The following is a 17,318-nucleotide window of genomic DNA, read 5'->3' as shown; positions in this document are numbered from 1 at the left end:
TTAACAAAAAAAAAGTGTTTGCGAAGCTGTATAAAAAAGAATACATGTTGTGTGGAAGTTCTAATTTTTAATATTTGCTTAAAAAGATCAAACAGAATTTACAAAAACACAGTATTTTTAGCCGAACGATCCGGCGCGCCTGACCCACACGTATACATTAAAAACTTGATCGGGATTCCTTCCAGGGACCTGCGTTTGAAACCTGTTAAAAAACAAAAAACAAACACAAAACAAACGGATTATTTTCATACTCCCGGGGACGAATCCCGATTAGTTTTTTTTATGTTTGTACGTGGGTCAGGCGCGCCGGACCATTCGGAGAAGTTCCTGCCCTATCAAACACAGCTTTTCTTACCTGAACTCGCTTTAACGAGTAAGCAGCGCAACCGGGGGTTATCTTCTTGTGGCAACAACACCACAAGGTGTCGTACTGCTTACTTAAGGGGTAAATGGTCAAAGCCAACAGCGACAACTGAAAGAACAGTGCACCTGTCACTGTAACTCCAAGTGTAATATTAATAATTGTTTTTCCAGAAGGCAAGTCATGGTAAACGCATCCACTGGGTGTTGAAACGGAGACATTGTATCCTAATATAAACAGTATACCAAGCGCAATCATCTCCACTAACATTCCGATCAATATTGCGATACTGACTGCTTTTGTACGGGAAGTCAGCAACACTTTAAGAGGCTTACTGTTGTACAGTCCCCATTGGCGAGCCCAAAGTAACATGTAAATTCCGAAATTGCTGACCAGGCCCAGCAAAGTGTAGATGACTGAGAAAATTTTACACAGAAACCCAGACTGGATTCCTACATTGAATTCCAATTGCAAGAGGGCGCAACGGAGCAAAACCGCTGTCATCGTGAGAATGCACATAGGGTTTTCGCCGAAAATATTCAACCAAAAGTTTTTCTGCGCTGATTTGCTGCCTGATGAATTTCTGGAGCGTTTTCTATCTCTTCTGCTGCGATAAGGAGTGCTTTCGACGAAGGATCGTCTCCGTTTTTCAAACAGAACCAGAACAGCGAACAGATATAACGACAAGATTGTATGGATCGCCCAAATAATTTGCTTTGTGACAAATTTCGACATCACAAATTCATGGTTGTGTTGAGTCAAAGTCCCGTTGTTTGTTGAGTTGTTGTTCATGATTTTATAATTAAGTTGTCAAAAACAATTAGATAAAAATTTCTTAACCATAAATCTATAACAAACAAAAGTATCATAGCTTCATACCTAGATCGCAGCTTTTAACAAAATCCCAATTATAGGCAGTGACTCGACCTAAGTCAGCGTTTCTTAACCTTTTTAGCGCCCATACCCTTTGAGGTTTCATGAAATTGTCTCGTACACCCTGTCTCGAATGGCCGACGGAAGTAAATAAAATTGCAATGATAGGAATTAAACTCAGTGCTTTTATAACTTACATGTTGAATGCATACATTAAAACAGTCTTGTAAGTTCAACAATATTTACAGCACACTAACAATCAGTCAATTCAAATCAGTCAAAGACATATAACAAAGAAACTTGTTACGCATTCTTCACAAATATGCCTAAATAGCATATAATTTCACACTGCATGTCGTACCCCCCCTGCTTTGGTGCTTCGTACCCCCAAGGGGTACATGTACCCCTGGTTAAGAACCCCCTGATCTAAGTGCTCTTAATGTTAAACTCTAGGCCTAACCATGTCTATACCTTTCGCGACAGTAACAATAATCCCCCATACGTTCTGATTACTTATATACCTCCTCCCATCCACTAAATAGCAAAGTCAAAAACCTGCTCTATTTCATAGACAACCTAAACGCTGTAAAAACTCGTTTTTACTTTTTAGTGTTGCATTTAAGACTCGTCTGAACAAATAATAGTCTCATATCCACCCTTATGTTGCAAAAAAGGAAACAAATCACCCTCTAAACTTGTTAATTAATTACCTAAGCCCGAGTCAACAGAATGCAAATATTCAACGTGCCTGTATGTTAATTGAAAAACTGATTGATGTGTTTGTTTACTGTAAAGAAGACATTCACTACAATGTTGTATTACATGGATCATAAGACAAAACCTTTCTCTAGTGAAACACTGTGTTGTTCAAACAGACAAAACTTCATGAAAACAGAGAGGGTGATATGTTTGTTTTTTTAAGAACCTTTTTGATATTGTTTAGCATTTTGGTATATTTACATTCACCTAAGTGTCATTCGTTCATTTAACGAAAACATCTTCGGAAAAACAAAGCTGTTCGATTAAAAGAAAAAAATATTGCAAATCCAAATTTTTCCACTTTTGTTGTGATGCTACATTGTTTACAGTCTATTCTTCAGCACCGGAAGTTCCAGGAAGTGAGGTTTGTTTTTCCATCACTTGGATTTCGTTGGTTGTCATGACAACTCGGTTTGTCGCTTGATCTAGAATGATAAACATACAACGCTTTAAATAAACGAACAAAATCATTATGACTAAATGCTGAACCTTTGCTTATGAAGACTTTTCCAACGATATACTTACGAGAAATTATAGATTATAAAAGACAAATTATACATTTTTAGTCATATTGTAACATTAATTGAATAAGTTGGAAACTATTGCCAGAAACTGTAGGGCAGTGATTTTTAAACTGTGTGGTGCGGAACACTAGTATGCCGTGAGAGATTTCCAAGTGTGCCTTGAAAATTTCATCTATTTTAAAATGGAAACATTCTCTGGAGTTTTAGGACTTGATGACGAAATGCTGGAGTCCATGGCAACGTTTCAAAGCTCATATTTTTTTATTTGGTAATAAAAAAAAAACAATACAACATTACTCACCATAATAAAGTCGATAATTAACTTTTTTAGGAACTTTTGTTATGTTGGCCCGCAAAGTGTGCCAAGGAAAGACAATTTAGTTTATCTTGTGACTAACGGTGCCCTTATTTTTTTAAACTTGCTGTATTTTCTTACTTTGTGGTGTCCGTATCGGCGTGTCAGCTGTTGCCCTGCTTGTTGTCGCAGCTTCACTCACGTAACTCCTTACGGCTGGAACACTAGGGGCGCTGGAGCGGTGCAGCATAGGTAGGAGGCGATCTTTCCAGTCGGTGAAAGATCCAATGACCGCAACGACATTCACGGTAACGTTTATAACGTAGGCCATTAGGAGAAAGGTGTTTCGACTTCCTGTCAGCGAAGTATGAAGACCTGCCGCTGCTCCGACGAATATGTCACAAACGATACATACTGCACAACTGATTGAGATTCGCCGGATGACTTTCTGTAAAATTCCAAAACTCAGGTTATCGATTACGACCCAGTATTTGTTTTGAAGTTGGTTTCTTTCATTGCGTTTCTATTGGGCCCCAACTTTTCATTGTTAGCTTAAGTTACGTCAATGGCAACTTAACGAAACATATATAGTAACAACCTACACTATCTTTACACAAACGCTTGTTTATCATTAGACTGTTAGCCAATTCTGGACGCGTCCTAATTTGTGGTCGAAAATTGGTTATTCTCTAATCTTTGAAGGTATTTAGACAAAAAGGGGAAATTACCAAGCAAAAACCAATGCTCAATAGTATCAATTGTGTCGCTTTTGTGGTGTTGTTTTGGAGTTTTTGTACAGTAACTTCATCTTTGCTTACCCGCACTCGTTTTAATGAGTTTGAAGCACTACTTTGATCAGTTTTCTTGTTGTTGTTGCAGCAGCACCAGAAAGTTTCGTACTGTTTACTTAAAGGATAGACCGTCAAGCCAAGAAGGCAAGCTTGAATTATAACCGACCCGGTAGCCATGGTAGCAAGCGTTACTGTGAAGATCAACTTATCAGACGATGTGTCCTGGAAAACGCAGCCTCGTGGGGTCAGAGTTATGACATTGAAACTTAGAATAAACAAAACACTAATAGCGACCATTCCAGTTACCATACTGATCATAACGGCAATACTGATAGCTCTTGTGCGCCGGGTAAACAGGGGTTTCAGTGGCTTGCTGTTGTACAAACCCCATTGCCGGGCCCAGAGTAACATGTATACCCCGAAGTACCCCACTGTGCCAAATAGGGTGTACATCCAACTGAAAGTCTCGCACACGATTTTGTACTGGCTCCCGAAGTTGAACTCCATCTGTAAGAGGACGCAGCGAAATAGCACTGACGTCATTGTGAGTATGCACATAGGGTTTTCTCCAAAAATGTTCAACCAAACTGTCTTGCGGGATGCTGCGGCCGAACTGGCAATTGTGCTCCTTGATCTTGTGGTAGAATGGCGTCTACGAAAAGGGGTGCTTTCCGAAACCGGGTTTCGTCTTAATTCGAATAAAATTAAGACGACGATCAGATAGACAGAGACCATGATTTGAATTGTCCAGATGACTTGCTTAGCTACGAACCTTGACGTTGAAAACTGGTGATTCTGGAGAATCAGGGTCAAATTGTTGACCGATTGATTTGACATGTTGCAAAATAAGTGTAATCTAATAAAGAAATCTGCTTACACAACCTGCAAATGTCATTAAAATTTTTCTTACACAAATGTTTCACCAAACAATATTCGCTGGTCTATTCACTGGTCTATTATTTTTTTTTCTACTGGTCTAACTAGTTTCAAATAAAGTGTTTACTTGTAACGTCTAGATCGAGTGTCGTTGCCACTTCAAATTAAATCAGCTGTACAAAAAGTTATTGATGTAGTATACCTGTGCAAACTAAACTATGACATGAAACCATTTTAACCTTGTCGTCTTTCGGGCCAAAACACCAAGCAGCAAGGCAAAACTGGTTTGTTCAAACAATAGCCGCCATACGTTTAGATTCAAATGAACACCCTGTACATTTTTGTATGCTGATTTGACACACATTAAAGAACTGTGTACATCGCCTACTTTATAAAAGAATTTCGCAGTTTCCAGCAAGCCGATTAAACCATGTAAAAAGCGGCATTGGTAATTTAACAAAAAAAATATTATTCTTTTATGTGCATTTAACTATTTTGAATCGCTTCCGTTTTAAAATACTTTTATCTTATCCGAATCCAAATTCTTCTTCCACTTGTTTATTTATGATATATGTTTAGTTTAACTCGTGAATATTCTTGATGAAAGCGTATCATAGCTTTAATTGCTGATTGCCCCCAATTAAAAATAATGGTTGTCTGCCGCAGACAATTCGGTCACGTGGTTCGCCGCGCTGCTGGGATGTAAATAAATGATTTATCATTTTGTTTCCCGCATTTGCTTTGCAGACTTGCCGGCCGGCACTGAGTCATGTAAACTTCCAAATTGTCAGTCTACCGTAGATCAGTTAATATTTTGACTTTAAAGAGGTTTTATTGTTTTTAGTCTGCATTAAAATTTAAATAGCAGTCAGTGTTGGTTGTTTATTGTTTGTATTGTTTGTTGTTATTTATTATTTTGCTAATAACACCGCTGCCATTTTGAAGTTAGTATAAAATGTACTTTGCGTTAATGTTAAGCAAGCCAAATAATAGATACAGCTTGTAATAAATGTGTGGTAAATTAAATTCTACTTGGTTAGAAATGCTTTTTTTATCAATACTTCTGCAATCATGTGTTTTAAAGGCAAAGCTATGTCATTTTATGTATTAAATTCAAGTTATCATCTGTTTTTGGTTTACTCTACACCTATTTCGTCAAAAAACTAACACACATATATACAGTTTGCATAGTTTAAGTTATCTTCTTTAAACTTTACCGTTTTACCATTTATTTTGTCTTTAGAGTAATACATAGTGGAGTAGTAGGATTTAGGTGATCATGGCTGTTGTTATTACATTAACCGGGGGTTCCCCTTGGGGTTTCAAAATGAAGGGCGGAAAAGATTTTCACCAACCCCTGGCAATTGCAAAGGTGTGTATGAATTCCACTGTTGGATCCTTTTGCCATTGCAATTTGATTATAGTGGGTGGAGCTGTAAATTTGGCTATTTATGTTTGTGTACAATAGTGTTAAAATCAGTATTTTTTGAAGTGCAATGAAATTGTATTCGAAAAAATGCACAATATAAAAATTATGCTTTGAAAACGGCTTATTATTACTGTACCATTCCTAGAAAAACTTTTATTTGAGGCTTAATCCTTGAACCACCAAGGCCTTGCCTGTTGGATAAGATGGCTATGAGGCCATGGTCATAAATTCAACTTTTGAAAGCCATTTCATTATTGTCAACATAATCTATTACTGTTTATTGTTTTAAAACAATAATATGTTTTCAGGTCACTGCTGGTGGAAAAGCTTCCAGATCTGGAGTCATTGAAGGATATATCATTGAAAAAGTAAATGGGGATGATTTTGCTAATCTTGGACATCATGAAGCACAAAATAAAATTAAAAGTGCAGGAGCCACATTAACTATGCACCTAAGGTAATTTCCAAAAGTTTCTTGGGTGTTTTTCACCATCATAAAAATGTACATTTCACTTTGAATGCTCTTATTTTACATATGACCAACACCTAATAATTTTGCTTACAATAAAATGGATTTGTCGCGTAGATGATGGTTTGCCAATCATTTTTAAATGTTTGTGATGTTTCTATTGTTATTGTAAAGCATTGGGTCACCGTTTTTTTGCTTTGAATTGATAAAAGACTATCACTTACAGCTTAAAATACATATGTGTGCCCCCACAAATTTTAAGGTTGTTCAGTCCTGCTGTAACTCAACATCCACATGTATAATGTAAAATGATACCTTTGTGCAAGCTGTGGAAAGCATACAATTCAGTTCATTAGACTTACAGTTCATTAGACAAAGTGTATTTTCTTAATAATAAACACATTGTTAAACAGTATTAACTAATTTTTTTTAAAACCTTTTAAAACTATGTGCAGACTGCAGCAGACATAAATGTTTGTTTGGGTAATTCAAAATATGTTTATCCATAGTGCATTTTCCTTTGATTTTTGACTACTATTATAAACTTGACATGAACACTTCAAAGAGCTGACAGTAGCTTTGTTTAACCCATTACTGTTGGTACTGTAAACATTGTGGTGTGGTGTAAGCTACTGATATAAATAACTTGCTTTCAAATGGACTTTGTTTATTTTACCTACTGAACTAGTGGGACTGTAATTAAGAGAAATGATAATTGCTTGTCAAACACTAGACCAACCAACTTAAGGCCACTTCAAGTCTATGCTACCAAATTTGGTCGTATCTTACACAAAGGCATTTCTCTTTAGTCTGTATATGAAGTTTACAATGTATAGAGTTAAAACTCAAACTGTTAAGAACTACAACATGATTTGTCATGTATGCTGCAGGTTTTGGTTGATTTTATGTTTTATTGTGTATGCACTTAATGTAACAAGATAGATGTATTGCTGACTATAATGTGTATTTTCAAATATTGTCTTTCATTTTTATGTTTGGTTTGTTTTTATGTATGTTTGGTTTCCAGTAGACTTTCTTTTTGGGAAAAATAACAGTCTGAAAATCACACCCTTGTACACCTAATATTTAAACAAAACTTTCTGTTATTTAGCAAACCTAAAACTGGAGGACAAGCCCCTGCACCTTATGTAACAACTGTACCAGAACAACCAAAACCAAGGTATATTATTGAAACCTACTTCTGTGCATGGTGCACATATTTGTTTAATGCATGGAAGCTGAACTTAAATGTTTTGTGCATGATTCACCCAAATTATCTTTATATGTTTACTTGATTGTCTGTTTTTTATTGTAAAGATTACAAAGATTCTTTTCATATCTAAATATTATGTTATAAAATATAATGTCCTGACTCCTGAGGTATTGTGAAATAGGTGTGGAATAATTCATTGAATATTTTCATCTAGCAGTGTGAATATTACCTCATACTTGCTAGGGGAAATGTCTGAGTTTTAAATCAGCACCCCTCCTTGAGGTTTATTGGTTTCCTTTGTTGTAGTTCAATGTTGTTGCCAACCATTTTTATTCAAAAAATTCAATTAGAGTTGCTTCTGCTCCTATTAGGAAAAAATGTGTTTACTGAATAGCTTGTAAGTTTTGTAGTTTTATACACAGATAGCATTAAATTTAAGCAAACAACTTGGTACCATTTACGTTTATGGGAATGTAAACACAAATATCATAATAATTTCCTTTTTTATCTTTTCAACCAAGTTGAGTTGATTTTGGTTTCTATTTGGTAAGCCATTGAAATGTTGTCTTGTGTTGCAGTGTGACTTACCAGCCTGGCGAGACAAGATACCAGAAATATGAAGACGCAGGAAACTGGCAAAAGGAAGGAACCATCACACAATCACCTGCAATGAATAAGGCTCTGGTCAAGCCATACAAAGGTCAGAAACGTTTCATATTCTGTATTTTTAATTCAAGGTGATGGTTACATTGACTTTTAGTTTGTAATTTGTACAAAGCTTAAAGCTTTCTGCAAACTTGAATCAATTTGGGTTTTTCATTGGGTGCTGTAATTACTTGTGGATAGTAGTTTACAGTTTAAGCAACAGAAGTAAACAACCGGTTTATATCCCAGTTAATTTGCTTTTAATTCCTAAATGCCAAATGTAACAAGTAGATTTACAGTATTGTAACAAGTGAAAATGTTTTATGCTGTAGCCCCTGTGAGAGCTGAAGAGAAAAAAGCAATCTCTATCACTCCTGAGATCAAGGAAATGTTGGAAGAGGAAGAGAAAAGCAAGGAAGAAGCTCCAGGGAGCATGAAAGCAAGTGAAGTGAAAACTTGGCCATCGCATGATGTCAGGTAAAAATTTGCCAGAGCTCTTTTCAAAGTTGTTGTGTAAAATGGTTAAATTAGACAAAATTTAAGACATGTTTGTATTACTTTGTGCCTAATAATACAGGAATTGTAACATTTAGAAATGTTTAATTTGCTTAAAATCATTTTAACTGAACTATTTCAAAAATGATGAAAAAGCTAAAGGGTCATATATGTCAAGTAAACACACCATATATGTCATACATAACAGAAACAGTATTTAATAATGTGACATAATTGTCTTTCAAAGTGAATTCCATGACCACAAACCACAAATCAATACTGGTTACTCACACATGAATTGGTGCTTGACAGCAGTGCCGTGTATGTTCACCAAACCGAGGCCAATTTAACTGCCTTTAAACTACAGCACTTGTTAGCCTTACAGACACTTTTGGAATGTGTTTTGTTTTGTAACAATGCCATTGAATGGTTGTTTGCATTCCAGAGTGTTTGGGTATTGTTTAGTCACAGCCAGACATGACTTTTCAATTGCTCCACTGAAGTTGTAATTACCCTTTTGGGCATAGTAAATTCCGCTGATTCATTTCCATTGTGAATCAATGAAAAAGCAATTAACTCTCATGTAGTGGCTTAAATGTTTCTCTTGTTACTGGAAAATTTTTGCCATGGAAATTACACTGTGTTGGATAAAAGAGCTTTTTGTCCAACCGAATCAACTTGTGTGATGTGGTTTATGTAATACCTGAAGGGCAAATGTAAAAGTTTCATTGTTGAAAGTTCATTGTGATTTTTTGCCATAATTCAGCCACAAAGAAAACCTTTTACTCTTAAGGTTCTTTTAAGGACATAAAGATATACAACTTGTTCATTCTTTATTTGCATGACAGCTTTTTTTAATTTTCTTAAACTAAAATGTAGTTTTTTTAGTTTTTTAGTTTTTAGTAAAAATGTAGTTTTCTTAGTTATCTCTTATACTGTAGTAATATTTTAACAACTTCATTGACCAATACATGTCTGGAGACTGGAATAATTATGTTCATGTAGCTTATTTGGTGATTCTTTTATTTTGTCTGTTATAGTTCCAGCAATGGGGTCCTTCCATCTGAGTCAGCACCACCTGCAAACGGCAATGCAGATCGCAGCAAAGCGATCGGAAATATCGGAAAGTTCTTTCAAGGCTCTGCAGCACCAAGATATGGGGAACCAACCTTTGCTAAGGTATTGCACTTTTGTTTAACATTTTGCTGTGAAATGTTAAATGCAGCTATTACTACTTCAACTAAAATCACGACTTCCTTTTAGTGCAATTTGACAGTATCCTTAGAATAAAGCAAAAACAAAATCTTTCATTATTGTTAGTTTATTTGGGTGGGTGGCCTTGAAGATGTTATAAGGTCACATACGTCAGTCTGATTAAATAATTGCTACCTTCCTTACACAAACTGTACAAGTCAATAGGTTGTACAAGGTTTTTTGTCTGGTCTTATTTGAGTGAGTCCATGTTGTAACAAAGTTTATGAATCGTTAGAGCAAAACTGCATGACTTGAAAAGGCTGAAAACAATTTACAGGATCACAGCAGTTTTATTTATCTGTTATGTTTTGGTTGCAGGCTTTGCAAGACATTGCTGCGCCAATGGGTGAGCCAGCTGTTTTAGAAGTTCGTTTGGGTTCCAACATGCCAACTCCTTCTGTACATTGGTATCACAATAATAAACCAGCAAGGGAATCAAAGGAAAAAGATATTCGGTTCCTAAGCAACGGTAAATAAGTCAATCTTAAAAAAGGATCAGCATGCATTTGCAAAGTTAAAAAAACATTTTGTGTATTTCCAGGTTGATTCAGCTCATATATTTTGGATATTTACATTTTTAACTTATTGTTATTTCTTTGTTTGTTTAAGTTTGCTGGTTTGGGGTCCCTGTTAGGGTGAAAATGGGCTTAGGGTTAAAATTTTGGTTTATTTGGCAGAATGCATTTCATGGTAATCAACTACATTTAAAAAAAAAAAACTAAATTAGCCATGCCGAAACACCCCTTCTATACCAGCAAACAAACCCTATTAGGCTAAATTGTTGTGTGTAACTATAAAATAATTAATTAACCAATTCTTGGTATTTATTTACAATTCATTACAAAATCATGTTGTATTTACACAGGGCCTGTCCATACTGTTGTACTCGGTGAATTGTCACCTGAGCTTTTGGGAACTTATACTTGTACAATTATGAACAAATATGGTTCCAAATCATCAAGGTGTCGAGTTACTGTAAAAACTGATGGAACCAACCATGTAAGTACCATAGTTTAGTTTAATTTAGGTTTCTTTTTATGGTTTTGTTGTGCATCCTGACATTTAAACATACTTTGCATGTAAACCGTTTGTATAAAAACCGTATGACAAAGCATATCTAGTTGAATTGACACTGACTACTGTTCATTTATTATTTTTACAGTTTCTAATATAAGGGTTGTGACAGCTTGACAATGATTTGTACACATTCACTCCAGCTATGTGGTCCATAAATCCTCAATAGCAAATACCTGTCACTGATCATAAACATTTTATCACACAGCAGACAACCCAGCAGCGCTCCAATTCTGTTCCCCCATCAAATGTTAAGGACTCAAAAAGGGTAGTTGCCAGTACTTCTTTGGGCTTGTATTCATCTCAAAATGTTAAAGACTCATATCAAGGTCAAATGAAGCAATCACCAACCAAGTAAGTTCAGCAAAGGAACAAACTTACTTACAATATGACATAAATAGCAAGTTTGGTAAGGAAGGTTGAAATGACCTATGAAAATATCAGTTGTTACTTTGTGCTGAGTTTTAGATTAGAGTTTAGCAATATGAATTTAGTTAGTTAAAAACAGTCAGTTCCATTTATTGAATTGTAAGTTTTTACATATTATTTTTTATTACAAAGAAGTTGCTAGTTTGGTTTAGGCAAAAAATAGCGATATTAGTTTAGGTAACAGTTGAAAAACCAAATGTAAGTCATACTTATTTCACAGTTTTTGTGGTTTCGCCATGAATTAATCTGGGAATCATGCGCATTTTGCTGATTTGTGCATCCATCAGTACAACATATGTGAGTTGCACAAAGGCATTGTTTACATTGCAACTTCTGACAGTAAAAAATAGATTGGCACTTGATTAGTCAGCTTACCACACACATTATAAATAAAAAGCTTTACTCTCCCACACAAAACGTAGATACTACTCAATGCCTGGTATTTTGATGCGAGTTTATCATACTTTTATTTGGTAATATGAAGTTTTATTGTGTTTAGCTACGCATGTTAGGGCAGGGCTTGATGATGCATAAGCATTTCCTGCCCCGGTAATACGTCATATTGGCGTGTAAAGTAAGCCACGGAATGTAATACAACGTGATGTAGGAAACGTGATGATGTAGTCGAGCTAGCCCAGCTAAATGCTTAATTCATATTTTAGAAACTGTTTCCAGAGCTTGCATAACGACGCATATAACACCTACTTTAATAACAAGTACATTTTTTAAACAAACAAAAACAAAATAAAGTTTGATCAACTAAAACATGTTTGAAGAAACGATGTTCGCTTGTTTGTTTGATTCCAAGCAAAAGTGGAAACAAATTGCTGTTGAGTCCAAACTGTTTTTGATCTTTAAGTTGTGACTGCAAGTTATCAAAGACGGTTTTGTTCCGAAGCTTTTCAGCTTACAAACCGTCGTCCAAATACAAGAGTGTCTAACATAACTTTGTGGTCATGTTTTGGCCAACATAGCGCGCGGTTACGTGTTTGCTGGATTGTTGGTTTCAATGAAAAGGTTGTTGCAGTTTTGTATTACTTTGGGCGAGTTGCTTCATGTTTACGGCATTTAACAATGAGCTAAAGATTGGAGAAGCGTATTTCAGGCAGTTATTGCATGGAAACAAGTTACACGAGCAGCAAATGGTATTTATGCGACATTTGCTCGGTTCAAAAATGGAGGTCAACCAGTTCTGTATGATTTACAAGCGAAAGTGCAACGAGGCTGCTAACAGGATGTGATGAAAAGTTTTACTGAAAGTGAATTGCGATGATTCAGCAAGGCAGCACAGAGTTGCAAGCGGGCCCAAAATCTGAGCCCGAACCCGGCCCGAACCCGAAAGTATAAGCCCGAAGCCCGGCCCGAACCCGAAACGTTTTTGAGAAGCCCGTTTAGGCCCGAAATTTTGATTAACAGGCCTATCCACGAAAGCCTCGCAACAAAGGATGAGAAAGAAAAAAGAGAAAGACAACAAACACAATGAACAATAGTAGACAATGGCGTAAACAATATTTTTTAGAGTAGGGTGGGCATTAGGTCAAATCCAGAGACTTGTTACTTAGCTGAGTGATTTTATTTAAAAAAATGGCGGACACGGAACGTAAAGTCAGGCCCGTTTTAAGCCCGTTTTCTCACAAATACCTAAGCCCGAACCCGGCCCGAACCCGGCCCGAACCCGAACCCGGCCCGAAAAGCCCGGCCCGACTTGCAACTCTGAGGCAGCATAACATATTTCAGGTATCAGCTGCAGGTTAGTTGTATGTATCGACACGATTTTTTTCATGTTTAAAGCATATCTGTGTATTTCTTGCTTTCCACAGCTTTTGAATACGCTACCACAAAATTTGATTGTAGTTCTGATTTGTTGCAGAGATGACAACGAGGAATCAGAAGTTTTGAAAGCTCTGCGCGAGGACGCCCCCCAGCGGACCTTCCACCAACCTCGTTCCATGAAATACTTGGAGGAAAGTTTGCTCCCAGAAAGCGACGACCTCTAGTGACCTTGTCTCTTGTATCCCCGGTCACATAACTGCAATACTGTTATTCTGTTGTGCATAAGCTGTTGATTCAAGACCAACATGACGTCATTTGTACCGTTACGGTGACGCCAACGAAAGCTTTGGACCAAGAAGATAAATTGCATTATAAACTTTCTTTTAATTAACACTAATTCGTAATTAGTGGGTTTAAGTAATGTTTTTATCCATATAATTATCATGATTTTATGATTATTTACGACATTATAAGTTTCGCATACGTTCCCTTTTAATTCGTGTTTCTCTTGAACGCACTCAAAGTTTCTGTAAATATTAATAGCACTTTGTCTAGAGCTTTGAGCTTGATAATTCACAACACGACATCCTAAAGTCAAAATCTACTTCATTACCCTTCATGCTTAGCGCTTGCACATACCCTCCACTTCCCAGCTACCCAGCCATTGTGCCAAACCCCTGCCGTCAGTGTTAAATCACACATCTACATCGTTTACTCACATCCAAATTTCCAAATCAATCATCTGGTTAACCCGTGATTAAACACTTTATGGACAGCACCAAAACGAACCGATATAGTTTGAAATCCAGTGGTTTCGAAGTTTGGCAATTTTTAGTCTCTAATCATATTTGTGGACAGAATTAAAACAACCCCATGGTTCCAAATTTGACTTTATTAATTTATGCTGATCCAATTGACTACATGGCAATAAGGAATGACTAAAAACCCGAACATAAACAAAATACAAATAAGTAATTTCAACCTTAAATTTACACATTGTAGCATAATGACAAAAATATTTGTTGCTCGTGTACAATCGACTTCCACTTATAGAAACAGTAATAAAGTGTTTTCACTTAAATGCTATTAAAGTCGAAAACGTCTGATTTTCAGGAAATTTAAATTTTTTAATTCTGTCATTTAACACTTTCAAACTTTAATCATTTTATGCCTTTCCTTGCACTTCATTTCTTGCCTTGCAACCTGAATTCATTCCTACAACTAATGTCGTCAAACGACGTGTTTGTGCCTTTATTACAAACTTATCACGTAAATTTAGTAGTTTTCTTGAAGTTTAAATCATTTATCTAGCCAGAGTGTGCAACCCTAATTGTCTACATCGGTTCCATAGGCAACGAACTTTTCACATTCCTTCGTTTCACCCCAAGTTTGCGACAACCTGTTATTCACTACGGTCGTTCCTTATTGAACCAATCACATTAACATCTGCACTGTATCGCGTAGAATCGTACTTAACAAAACATAGCCTTACATTTCTTCGCAGCTGTATTTTATCACTCATACTTATATCATTTTGTATGTATTTAGCCTTTTGTTTCTTTCTCGACGATTCCGACCAAAAAGTTTCTACCTTATAATCAGTTTCTGTATACATTCATCTGTATATTGTTTCCAGGTATGCATTATTTCTGTGTACATACACGTGTATGTTTTATATATCGCTGTACAGTTACTCTACACGTGAAAGCACTTGTTGTATGTTCTGTATTCAAGGGCCTGAAACTGCTTCTTAATTTTTAACGCTTACGATGTTTGCCCTACGTTTTGCTGAGATTTGCGCAAGCAGTTTGACGAAACAACCAACTAAATATTTATGATTATCTTAGTTGTTGCCTGCTGCAGTCTACTATTTTTCCCTGGTGTATAAAAACTTGTCCAAACATAATGAGGTAAAATTCGAAAACGTTTAAACTTGTTTCTAGATGATTGTCGTTTTAAGCAGATGTCAAGCATGTCTGTGAACGATCATTCCCTCAACTGTCGTTTATTTGAAACTTTTCTACTACAGTATCTTATTGTGAAAACTAGTGTGCAAGAGCATTTAGAAATGTTTGTCGGCATTCAATGATTGTTGTGTCCCTTTCTCCAAGTGAATTGGTCTCCTAAAAAGCTTTTTCAATGTGGTCTACAAACTTATAACTCTGTGCTTGATGGCATATAACTACTTGGGAAAGCAACGCTTGATTTTCATGCAAGTTGATTCGCAAAGTCAATTTCCATTCAGTCGTCGGCAACAGGTAGTGACGTCGTTCGTGTCTGTCAACGCAATTTCCTGCGTTTTTGTTTCCTCCACGTAAAATGACGTCATATTCCGCTCTAACGCCCCAAACGTTGCATTTTTATCCGGTTTAATGTTTTAGCAACTTTTACTGTTAGTTTTTTGCAGACCAACTCTGGCATATCAACAATTGCACTTTGAAAACTTTTCGTGTTAAGAGCATAGCAAAGGCAATTTGCCACCAATTTGTACTGAAGTCAAGTCTTTGATTTCATATTACATCACATACCTTGGTTCGTGTATCTTCGACAAGTGACGAAAATCGTTGACAACATACGTTCTCTACTTTGCTGGTGTGTCACTGCAGCGACATCTGGTGACTTTTTGTGTTTAATATGGCGTCCTGTAGGTGGCGGTATAGCACTGATGTCTATTTACGTCCGTGGCAGAAATCTCCCATTTGCTGCGAAGCGGTTCATAAATAATAGATCGATTTCTTTTGCATCTGGCAGTAAAAATAAATGCACCCTAATTGTTTTTTCACAGTTCATGTGAGTTTTCGTTTATGCTGAAATACTATATACAGTGGGACCCAGTTTGGGAAGAATTGTTTTGTATTTGGGAGCGGATTTCGGGACCCGAACCCGAGGCTTTGACCTTTTGTAATTACAAGTGGTGTTGTGCCTGTGCAACTGCCAAATGTACTATCCACCTGTGATATTGATTTCGCAAATAAATCATTTATCAGCTTGCACATTTTTTCTTGCTTGTCCCAAAATATTTTAGTTTTGATTTGATTGGTGTTCATTTAAAGCAGACTGTTGTTTGCGAAACTATTTGTACAAAGAAAAACTGTTGCCTAAATAGTGTCATTGTGTGTAACCAAACGGTTTTCAAACGAACAGTTACTATTTCACGTGGAAAAGGGCAATGGCAACTATATACGTTTACTGTCGTAACTTTGTATTTTCTCTGATCTTGAACACCTCATTGTGTCTAAAGCAATGATGTTGTTTTGTCTGGCAACCACTGCACCTTAACGTAGATTAGTCGGTGTTTAGTTAAATCCCGAAATCGTTCGCTTTGTAGTTTACACAAGATGACACGGCGTATGTTTATCCTTGTTTCAAGTTCAGTTGAGCGCAGATTTCCCTTTGAAACCTTTGTCATTTGCTTTGTGCTCTGAGTCTACCTTTGTCCTATCTAAACGTCATGACCTAAAAATAAATCACACTTGAATGTGGGCCAGTTTTCACGGTGGTGACGTCAAACACGGAGGGTCACGTCTAGGTGATGGAGTTCCGAACCTCCCATATCACATTTCCCACACACATACAGCTTTGCTCTTTACGTCTGAAACAGATTTGTTGGTCAATGGTTGGCATTATGCTGCGTACAATTTAGGTCTTCAGTCCTTGGCTCTGCCTTTTCCTATCGGCCTTCGCTTGTCGCCGCCACAACTTAAGATTAATGCCGCAAAACGATCTAAGCACTCGACTCAGAAGGTCACCAAGGTCAAATGATGTCACAAAGCAGTCTACGCCAGTGCTTCTCAGTTTATATTAATCCTAGAAACATTTAAGGTATGCATAAATCAGATCCTACTTACAAAAATATTAAAAGATGAAGATTGAATATGTATTTAATGCGATGCAGTTTGTTACTGTTTATCAAAACGCGGTATTGCTTTTGGAAATCAAGTATTTTTGCTTACATTTTCGAAGACTAAGATCATGATGAAAATAGATGTAACAAAACCAAGCTATTGGAGTCACGATGCGTCGAACCATTTGTTAACCTTTGACCTACAGGTTAAAGG

General features: G+C 36.5%; 1 protein-coding gene across 2 annotated transcripts; it reads left to right on the top strand.

The window, feature by feature from the left end:
• Positions 1–5,692: 5,692 nt before the first annotated feature.
• LOC145232926 (uncharacterized) lies at positions 5,693–16,253 on the top strand. Of its 2 annotated transcripts, none has more exons than XM_080097593.1 (10): positions 5,693–5,851; positions 6,217–6,365; positions 7,489–7,557; positions 8,169–8,290; positions 8,568–8,712; positions 9,771–9,909; positions 10,303–10,453; positions 10,850–10,983; positions 11,270–11,412; positions 13,358–16,253. In XM_080097593.1, exons 1-10 carry the CDS (start codon positions 5,759–5,761, stop codon positions 13,482–13,484), a joined length of 1,272 nt encoding a protein of 423 aa, XP_079953719.1. In that variant the 5' UTR covers positions 5,693–5,758; the 3' UTR covers positions 13,485–16,253. The 2 variants fall into 2 exon arrangements, with proteins under 2 accessions (XP_079953719.1, XP_079953718.1); XM_080097592.1 differs by having other exon boundaries at positions 11,267–11,412.
• Positions 16,254–17,318: the final 1,065 nt, after the last annotated feature.

The sequence above is a fragment of the Phallusia mammillata genome, chromosome 6, assembly GCF_965637545.1.
Source record: "Phallusia mammillata chromosome 6, kaPhaMamm4.hap1.1, whole genome shotgun sequence".
Taxonomy (NCBI): Eukaryota; Metazoa; Chordata; class Ascidiacea; order Phlebobranchia; family Ascidiidae; genus Phallusia; species Phallusia mammillata.
The sequence above is the reverse complement of the archived record's forward strand: the minus strand, read 5'-3'. Positions and strand labels throughout refer to the sequence as shown.

Coding starts and splice junctions, on each gene's coding strand:
- LOC145232926 (XM_080097592.1), top strand. CDS start 5,759: ATGGCTGTTGTTATTACATTAACCGGGGGTTCCCCTTGGGGTTTCAAA. Junction 10,454..10,849: donor TATTCGGTTCCTAAGCAACG/GTAAATAAGTCA, acceptor GTATTTACACAG/GGCCTGTCCATACTGTTGTA. Junction 10,984..11,266: donor AAACTGATGGAACCAACCAT/GTAAGTACCATA, acceptor TTTATCACACAG/CAGACAACCCAGCAGCGCTC.